The sequence below is a fragment of the Halichoeres trimaculatus genome, unplaced genomic scaffold (genome assembly GCF_033239565.1).
Source record: "Halichoeres trimaculatus isolate MK-OKI-2021-1 unplaced genomic scaffold, fHalTri1.1 fHalTri1_scaffold_2, whole genome shotgun sequence".
Lineage (NCBI taxonomy): Eukaryota > Metazoa > Chordata > Actinopteri > Labriformes > Labridae > Halichoeres > Halichoeres trimaculatus.
Genome location: NW_027437180.1, coordinates 24254440 through 24264459, shown reverse-complemented (window position 1 = coordinate 24264459; position 10020 = coordinate 24254440). Strand labels below are relative to the sequence as shown.

The window sequence follows — 10020 nt, the reverse complement described above, 5'->3', positions numbered from 1 at the left end:
CTGGTGGCTCATTTCCCTCCACCTCCAGGCAGAAAAATCTGGAGTAATCCTGCCTGTTTACACTCCAGAAAACATTTATTTAGAGTAACAGTAAAGTATTCATGGATTCAGATGATTTCACAACTTGGACAATGTAAGAAAGTCACCAACACTGTGTGTGCTCTAAACACTGAGGAGTGGTCTTTATTTTTTAGGAGCAAACATCACGTTATAGCTGCTTACAAAACAGTGGTTTCAGAAAAAAGTCATATGGTGTTTCTTATAACAAAATGTTATTTATCTGACAAGCTTAAGTGAAAAAGGATTGTCAAACAGCTATGTATTTCGACAGCATGTGATTTCAGCTTGTTTGCTGTTCATTTAGGTGTTGGTCTGACAGAGTTCCACACAATCAGTCAGGACTTAGGTTAGATTGGATTAATTCACAATAAAATTGTGTTTTGTCATTTAAAAATTGCATTATAAATCTTTATAGTCTGACAGATTTACACAGAAATATCCAGACTTTAATTAATACACAATTCAATTGTGTTTTGTCATTTATAAACCACTTTGTGCTGGCTGCATACAAAATTTGTTTTAGTCCCACAATAGTTCAGTTGTTTCTGAAGAAAACATGCAAGCTCTAACTCCAATTATAAGTGAAAAAACTCCAATTTGTGATGCTGAATGTATGAACTACATAACAAATGATATTACGAAATGTAGTCAAATATGACTGCCTGAAAATTAGCACCATGGGTGAGAGGGCTGGCTCATTTCAAAGAGGGGTAGAGGGGATTTCGACCTTAAAAACCAACAAAATTGAAGACAGCTAACTGGATGCTCTTGAACATGCTACATGACACCATCATATTATTAACCTTTTGTGTGCAGAATAGAAAGAACAAAAAGTAAAACGCAGGACCTGGAATTTCTCACATGAATCCCTTTAAAAACAGACTCGACATCTGCTAAAACAAACTCCCAACTTTTTAAAATAAGGATGATGGAGCGCATGATCACATAAATATAAATGGTCAAATCCTATCAAACTGGCTCCTGATATTATTCCCTGAAATGTATCTAATGTAAACATCTGAGGCATCTACTGGCAGCAAACTGTAATCGTGAAGGTACAAAGTCAACTATGTTTCAAGTTTAAAGTCATGATTTTAGTTAAAAAGGGAGATTTAAAAAGTTTTCCTTCAAGGAAACAATGCCTTAAGTCTCATCTTACTTCATCACATATATTCTCCCAGAAATATGTAAGCTGAGGTTTCAAGAAATTATCAGTCAGAAAAACGTAGAAAATAATATCACAAACAACGCACGCAAACACCCTCAAGCCTGTCTCATGCAGAGGACAGGCATGAGGACAGGAATTTTTCTGGATATGAAAGCATTAAGGAGTAAAATACATCTCTTTGGTCAGCATTGACACAATGCAGGGGATCTGCTTCTTTGCATGAAAGCCAGGAGAGTTGGAGACAGACTCAAACTCTACTGCCACCTTGTGGTTTACTCGTGTCATGATGTGCTGTAGCTCCAGCTCTTTGCCATATTTGCTGATCATTTCACAGAGTGATTGCATGAACCAGGAGCCAGTCATAGTGTTCCTCCATGAGTAGTAGCCTGAAGAAAAAAATACACGTTAATCAAGCAAATCAAGAGGAACAACAATCCTTTTTTCTTCTTCTTTTTTTTTTTTTTTTTACAAAATAATAGCATACTTTAAGTTCATACAAAAGACAAAAAAATATAAAAACAAAATCATGTGAAAGGATAATATTTTCAGAAAAAGAGGGCAACTGAGACTGATGGTGTGTTGTGCTCAATGATGTGTTTAAACAAATACTGTTTAATTTTGGAGGTCTATAGTTAGAAGCTAAATCTATACACAAGGTTTTTTTAAAGACATTAAAATGTCCATAAAGTGAATAATGATGTTAACCTGGTGCTGTGGAAAAGGCATAGAGGAAGTCAGCTTCCACAGGGATCTTAGTCGTGCCATCATCTCCACTGTCTGCTTCAATACCTGCATCCAGATCAGTTCCCCTGCAAGCCTGATCAGTGTGCACACAAGAAAAACATGTCCTCATTAGGGTTCAGACCCTGAAGTTAAGCTCCATCTCAATTTGAGCAACTACAAAAAAGGAAACAATAGGACAGAAAGAACTAAATGATTACAATACCTGGATGAAAAAGAGTTTTGGTTTTCCCACCAGTGATTTGCAGCGATCCCCTCGAAAAAGTGATGTAAGGTACTTAAGTTCCACTGAGCCATCCGTACCAAAGAACACACCCTCATCTCCATGACTCAGGAGAACACAAACAAATGAGGCATAGCAGCTGTGATCTTCCTTTGACACTGAAATAAAGAGAGATGCTCAGCTTTTCAGATTATAATTATCTAAAAACCAGTCAGTGAATGAGATATTCTCTGTATTTGTTAGTGTAAAAAATATATGAAAGTAGTTTTAAACACATTCTGCATCAAACTTACCAGAAACTAAAACCTGTTTCATGTTCTCAACAGTTAGGTCGTTGTAAACCTTTGCTTTGTAGCCCAACTTCGAAAACACTTTCATCGCGTTGGCTGCGTCCACATCTGTTCCATTTCTTTGATTCATGCCTTTGAAGATAAAGCAAGTTTTTTTCTTTTTACTGTGAAAAGATACATTTGCACACTCGCAAGGCCAAACAACAAATAAATAAATAATTCCTGCAGAAAGTGCAGGCAGCTTTGTCAGTGTGTCGACTGTAGAGTGATCAAAATGTAGACAATAAAAAGTGTCTATCATCCCAAATGACAGCATATCAAACCAAAAACAGCTGACTGGAGTTAAATATATTTCCTGTCATGATGTAGAGAAGGATGCCAATTGTTGAATTTCATCAAGTAGAAAAGAAAACAAACAAAAACATGAAATTGGTATTACATATCAACTATATGCTTTTAAATGATGTGCATCAGCCAATATAAGTCCGATATCGGTTGATAAGTTTGGTTTATAACCCATTTACAGTGCTGAAATGAAACTTGCAAGAAAACCTTTTATCCTTCACTTGAGAGAAACACAAATAAGTTGAGCAACAAACAGTGTGATCACTGTTTTTAAGGAACCTAATACTTCTCCTGTTTTATAATCAAACAGAACCACTGGGACAAACCAAAGGTCGTTGGGTCAAGTTACAGGTTGATTATTTCACTTTAATTTTACAGTACTGCAGACCAACAGACAATGGCTGATTTCTATCATCCCCACTCCAAGTCAATTTTTAGCCACTGAAGACAACGTGCTGTCTTTCGAATGATGCGCTTCTAGCGGTAGCAGCAAAGTTTGGCAGCTCTCTGTTATTACTCTGCTTTTTTAGCTATATTTTTATCTTTAATTGTTTCTTTTGCTAATTTTTGCTCAATACTGGACTTTTTTGACAACAACTCATGGATATGTCTGCTGGAAGGAGAGTTTATTCAAGAGAGGAGCTTCTTGCATTACGATGGAGCAAATCTGGAGGACATCACCCTATTCCTGCTGAGATAAAGAAGCCTTTCCGAGGATGTCGTGCTGGTGCAAAGTTAAAGGCCAGGAGATGGAGATACAAGCCCTTTCTTCCTTCAGTCATCATGGGGAATGTCAACTCTCTGCCCAACAAAAAGGATGAACTAGAGATACTGGTGAAGACACAAAATGTATACCGTGAGTGCAGCCTCATGTGCTTTACTGAGACCTGGTTGAATCAAAACATCTCTGATTCCTGTGTGGATATCCCTGGCTTCACGCTGATACCTCTGGACAGAGACACCAAAGCTAGTGGCAAGTCAAAAGGTGGAGGACTGGTTTTATACATCAATCAGAGATGGTGTAATCCTGATCATACTACAGTCAAGGTGAAGATGTGTTCTCCGGACATTGAACTGTTGGCAGTTGGGATGAGGCCATATTACCTTCCCAGAGAATTCAGTCATATAATAACAATCCTCGTGTACATTCCACCCAAAGCAACTGCTGAAGTTCCATGTGATGTTATCCAAGAAACTGTTGCCAGGCTACAGACTCAACATCCTGAGGCTCTCATAATAATATCTGGAGACTTTAACCATGTTAGCCTCTCCTCTTATCTCACTGGATTTAAACAGTTTGTTAATTGCCCAACCAGAGTGAACAGAACACTTGATCTTCTATATGCCAACGTCAAAGATGCATACAGTGCCACTGCATTACCACCACTGGGCAGGTCGGATCACAATCTGGTTTTACTTCAGTCTTGTTACAGACCCTGCGTATTGAGGCAGCATGCAACTACTGTAACAGTTAGAAAATGGACACCTGAGGCCAGTGAGGCTCTGAGAGACTGCTTTGAGTGCACAGACTGGAATGTATTGTTAGAAACAGATGAAAATAGTATAGATATTGATAAACAGGTTGACTGTTTTACTGAATACATCAACTTCTGTAAAGACAATATCATACCATCAAAGACTGTACTCCGTTTCCCCAATAACAAACCCTGGATCACAAGTGACATCAAGGATATCCTCAATCAGAAAAAGGAAGCCTTTAGAGATGGCGACAAAGAACGGCTCAAACTGGTGCAAAAAGTGCTGAAGAGGAGATTAAGGGAGGCTAAGGTGAAATATAAAAAGAAAATTGAGAGACAACTACAAAATAATAACATGCGGGAGGTGTGGAGAGGAATCAACAACATCTCTGGATATAACACAAAGACAAGGCAGCCAATTGTGGGTGATGTTGAACGTGCTAATGAATTCAACCAGTTCTTCAACAAGTTTGACACAGCGACCACTTCCTCTTCTACTGCTGCTCCTTCTACACATCTGTGTCTCTCCACCACTCCTGCTACATCCCCTCTTACACCTGTGCCTCTTCAACCGTCACCGTCTGTCACAGCTTTAGGAGTGAGGTTAGAGTTAGGAAGACTGTGCTCAGGGAAGGCTGCTGGTCCAGATGGTGTGTGTCCAAGACTGCTTAAGGACTTTGCTGCCCAATTGTGTGAACCCCTTCAGAGGATCTTCAACCTGAGTCTACAGTTGGGTCAGGTCCCGGCTCTGTGGAAAACATCTTGTATTGTGCCGGTACCAAAACTCAAATGCCCAGCTGAACTCAACGACTACAGACCAGTTGCCCTCACCTCACATGTTATGAAAACCTTTGAGAGGCTGCTTTTACGTCTGTTGAGACTTGAGGTCAAAGACACACTAGAACCTCTGCAGTTTGCATATAGAAATCATATTGGAGTGGATGATGCAGTTACATACATGCTCCACCGTGCCCTGTGCTATCTAGAAGAACCTGGCACCTATGTAAGAATTATGTTCTTTGATTTTTCAAGTGCATTTAACACCATCCAGCCCATGATATTGAGAGATAAGCTCAAAGACATAGGAGTGAACCCATCCTTTGTCTCCTGGATCACAGACTATCTCACAGAGAGGCCACAGTTTGTCAGGTTGGGAAACTGCGTCTCTGGGACGGTCATGAGCAGCACGGGGGCTCCACAAGGAACTGTTCTGGCTCCATTCCTATTCACACTTTATACTGCAGACTTCAAATACAACTCTGAGTCCTGCCACATCCAAAAATACTCCGATGACACTGCTATTGTGGCGTGTATCCAAAATGGACAGGAATCTGAATACAGGGATCTGATAAAAGCTTTCTGTGACTGGAGTCATAGAAATTGTCTCCTACTGAACACCTCAAAAACAAAGGAAATGATTGTGGATTTCCGAAAGTCTGGGCTCTGCCATCAGCCAGTTAACATCCATGGGGTGGACGTGGAGGTGGTGCCAACCTACAAATATCTTGGTGTACATCTGGACAACAAGTTGGACTGGTCCCTTAATACAGATGCACTCTTTAAGAAGGGGCAGAGCCGTCTCTTTTTCTTAAGGAAGCTCAGATCAATTGATGTCTGTGGAAAGCTGCTGCAGATGTTTTATCAGTCCGTGGTAGCCAGTGCTTTGTTTTATGGTGCAGTCTGCTGGGGAAATAGTTTAAAGCAGAAGGACAAGAGGCGACTGGAAAAACTGGTGAAGAGAGCTAGCTCTGTGGTTGGATCCACTTTGGACTCACTGGAGGCTGTGGTGGAAAGGTATACACAGAAGAAAGTGGAGGCCATCATCCGTCACTCTGATCACCCACTCCACAACATCATAGTCCAGAGGATCAGCAGCAGGGGACGCCTTACCTCTGTGCGCTGCAGGACCGAGAGGTTCCGAAGATCATTCCTCCCTGCAGCCATCAGAGTGTACAATTCTCTGCTTGGAAGAGTGCCCAAACAACTTGAATTTCCCTCCGGGGATTAATAAAGTATGACTTATCTTATCTTATCTTATCTTACTCGCCGAGCTAAATTTGGATGGGGCTTTACAGTGTTTTGCATAGTGAGGCTAGGGAAACCAAGTCAAGAGGAATGCAGCTGACACCTAATGCAGCAGCTATGAAATTAAGTTTCTCGACAGGTTCGCTTAACTTGAATTTTGTCTTCTCACAGCTTGTAACCTTTTTGAAAATGTCTCGTGATAGACAGAGACAAGATCTAGGTGAGACATGTTTTATTTAGTATGTAAAGTGACATTCGTGTTACTCTGTCATCACACCCTGAACCACAGCTATACAGTGGGTCTTAAAGATGTCTGTTCTCATTTATATGTGATGCTTTATTTGCTCCCAACAGTGGAAACTATACCCCACATTAATTAAATGTGAAAAACATCTATCATGGTTAAAACTGGGAATTCACTGATGTGTACATCCAATTTGTGGATTACTTGCTTTCTTGATGCATCTTATTGAGCTTAGAACTAATCATACTGTTTCTTTGAGACAAAAAGTTTAATGGGCCCTGTGGCTGTTGGTGATGAATCTTCAAGTTGGTTAACTAGAAATTCAACTTCAGACTAAGTGACAAGTTAAACGGTTGAAAACCCCTGAAAAAACAGTTTAAACTGAACAAAATGTGTCAGAGTCTGTGGGTCCACATCAAATTAGTTTACAAAGTGTTTCTATTGGTAGAGGAGCTAGCTTCGTCAGCCCTTTAGTCATCCTTACAGGTTTGTGTCCACATACTTATGCCAGATACAGTCTTTATACAACTTTGTCAATATTTCGATTTAGATAATGGGGACAAACTGCAGAGTGCTACGATACGCCATTTGTGCTTTCTTACATCCAGCTAGTAGAGGATTGTAGCACTCTGGCAGTAACCATAAACCAGAGCTACAGCCTAGACCCAACATATGATGAGCATTTTAGACCTACAATTATGAAAAATATTAATGAATTTAGTCAACCAGTTTTGCTTGTGTCTACTCTGTATTTATTTAGCTGTGATACCTGCAATCAACTCAGTCTGAGCCTCTTAATAACAACTAGCCTGCAGGGTTTTTTATGGTACTTACACTCTAACAACATGATGAAATGCTCTGGAGGGTTTTCAAGCTAGGTCAGGAAACTCTTTTTCGTGCTTGATGAGCTAGAAACCAAACAAAGTGACTCAGCAGTACAGGCTTAACCACATCTGGTGTTTACTCCACTCATAAGATGTACTAGCTTGAGGAACATTAAGCTGTTTGCAGACATGTAGTCATGAGTGTTCCATGAGTCCAGCTAGACAGGTTTGTCAAACATGAGTCTGACAGCAGCATGAGACCATCGTACAGTAGCTCTGATGATGTGCAAGAACAGTGTCAAGCTGGAATAGCTTGAAATCAGAGGTCCTCAGTTTGATAAAAGAGACTCCCGTAAAAACAGTTGACGATTTAAGGTTCCTTTGTTTTTTTGGCATTGTCCCTAGGCACCCAAACACTCTAAGGACATAACAACAGCAGTTATAACTTTCTTTCTGTTGTTGTCCTTTTGTAAAGAAGACAATGTGGATACCCATATGACTTGGGCAGTAATTAAATGGACAGAGAATTTTTTCTCAAACAGAATTCTCCAGGATCCACATTCAAGTTAGAAAGAGGAACAAATTAAGCCATGTGATGCATGGTACAATCATAATGCAAGTCATACGGTGGCCTGGACTTCAAGAAGTACTACTGCCACTGTGCTGCAGTAGTGGAACTGCCATGATCTGCAAGCATACTGCAAATGCTTGCTTGATCCTTGTTTCTCTGCAGCCAGCAAAAAGAAACCCACAAAGAGCAAAGCTAACCATCGTATTGATGACAACAGAAACAGCTAATTGGTTTCCTCAGCAACAAGTGTAAATTGAGTCCCCTAGCTCACCTATGTTGCCAGGAAAGGTTGGAAGTGAAGTTACAGACATGAAAGTCTAAATGGCCATGATGTTCAGAGTAATCAAACACTTGATTAAAGAAGTGACATCACCTTGCACCTCTGGTCAACTGTAAAAGCAATGTGTCAGAGCATCTACAGGCAATATTACAGAGGCAGCACATGCTCCTTTACAGCAGGCTGATACTCCCAATAAAAGTTCATAAAATGGATACTTTTAAGTCCCAGAGTACCTTCCTCAGGACTGGATTGAAGAAAAATGATCAGATTTGAGCTAAATCATCCAAATTAATTACCTGTTTGGTTTCAAGCTAAATGAAATTTTGATGCAAAATTAGGGCATACAATTTCAAGGTAACAAGAGATGAAGAACTAACAGTTCACTTGTCTCACATAAGTACAACCCTAGGGGTGTTTGCTATTTAAAATCACTTCAACAAATAGAAAAGAAGAACACAGGAAAATGTCAACATTGTTGACTGATAGTGATCTGGTGTTGGGCTTTATACGTCCTTGTCAGGAGACATGATACAAACAGGAAACATGTTTCGAATTATATTAATTAGAAGGTTATGCATATTCTCAGCAGTGTACGTGTCAGATAGAAACAAAAAGGTAGAAATGAATACCTGTTCTTCTGTCAAAGTTCTTGTTGTTGATGATGATGCACTGGCCGATGCACGGATACTTCAGACTGTATCTGAAACTGTGTGAGCCGGGGTGGGCATCGACTTCCATCGGGTTAGGAACAGAGGAAGACGGCACTGACCTGGAGAAAAACAATGCATAACTCAGTTTACATTTCGAGCTCAATAATTACACCAACCATTTCACTAGTATATAGAAGGGATAGGGAAAATTAAGTCAGCAGACACGTTATTAATTTTTGTGGTGGGGGCCTAGAGTAGCTCTGTTGAAGTTGTTTGTATGATACGAATAACACAACTGTAAACAATTAACAGATCCACAAATTAAAGTGTATGAAAGATAACGATACAACAATGCGCTAACCGCAGGACAAACAATAGTGTAGGGAGTCATCGGGCCGAACAGCTTCCTCATCTATGCCTCGACAACAATACGCTGCAGCACGGAAACATAAAGAAAGCTACCATGCTGCTGCGCCTTAAATGAAAATGAACTCACTCTTGTCCATCGCCTCTTCTTGCGTCTGTGGAATCCTCTCCGTTAGCCGACATACCAGCGATTAAGATGATGACACAATGATACTACACTCTCAGAAAGATGTAGTGCTCACCCGGCAGACAGGTATTACGAACGGTTACTGATTCTTTGTAGCTTAGCCTTGCCGCTAGTAAACAAAGATGCTGATGTCACGCGGAGATGCGCTCGTTTTATTCAAGCACGCCCTTTGTGTGGGCGGGGATTCAAGCAGGAGAAAGTCACTTCATTATGAAAGCGTAAATTATCTGATTGACTTATATATAAAAAAGTAATAACATAAGGTCAAAAAGGGGTCAGAAAATTAACAGAGTTAAGAAATTACTCTAATGCCTTTTTTGGTCAAAGCATATCCATTACCTTCATTGTCACAAGCAGGTAGTACAGTTTAAAATGGTGTGAATTTTTATAAGTGAAACAAAAATATTAGAGAATTTCATTTTTTTAAATTTAGTGGTACAGCGTCTTGTTCTTCTGTAAGTTCATCACCATCAATACTTTTTTCTTCTTAGCAAGAAAAATGTAGATGGCAACTGGTGACACTTTTTTTTTACTCATCATCTTATAACTTGCACAATTTATGTGATAA

General features: G+C 39.9%; 1 protein-coding gene across 1 annotated transcript; it reads right to left on the bottom strand.

Moving 5' to 3' along the window:
* Positions 1-888: 888 nt before the first annotated feature.
* casp3a (caspase 3, apoptosis-related cysteine peptidase a) lies at positions 889-9596 on the bottom strand. The gene is made up of 6 exons (XM_074689304.1): positions 9396-9596; positions 8879-9018; positions 2486-2614; positions 2175-2350; positions 1934-2045; positions 889-1614 (listed from the first exon to the last, which is right to left on the bottom strand). Exons 1-6 carry the CDS (start codon positions 9446-9448, stop codon positions 1385-1387), a joined length of 840 nt encoding a protein of 279 aa, XP_074545405.1. The 5' UTR covers positions 9449-9596; the 3' UTR covers positions 889-1384.
* Positions 9597-10020: the final 424 nt, after the last annotated feature.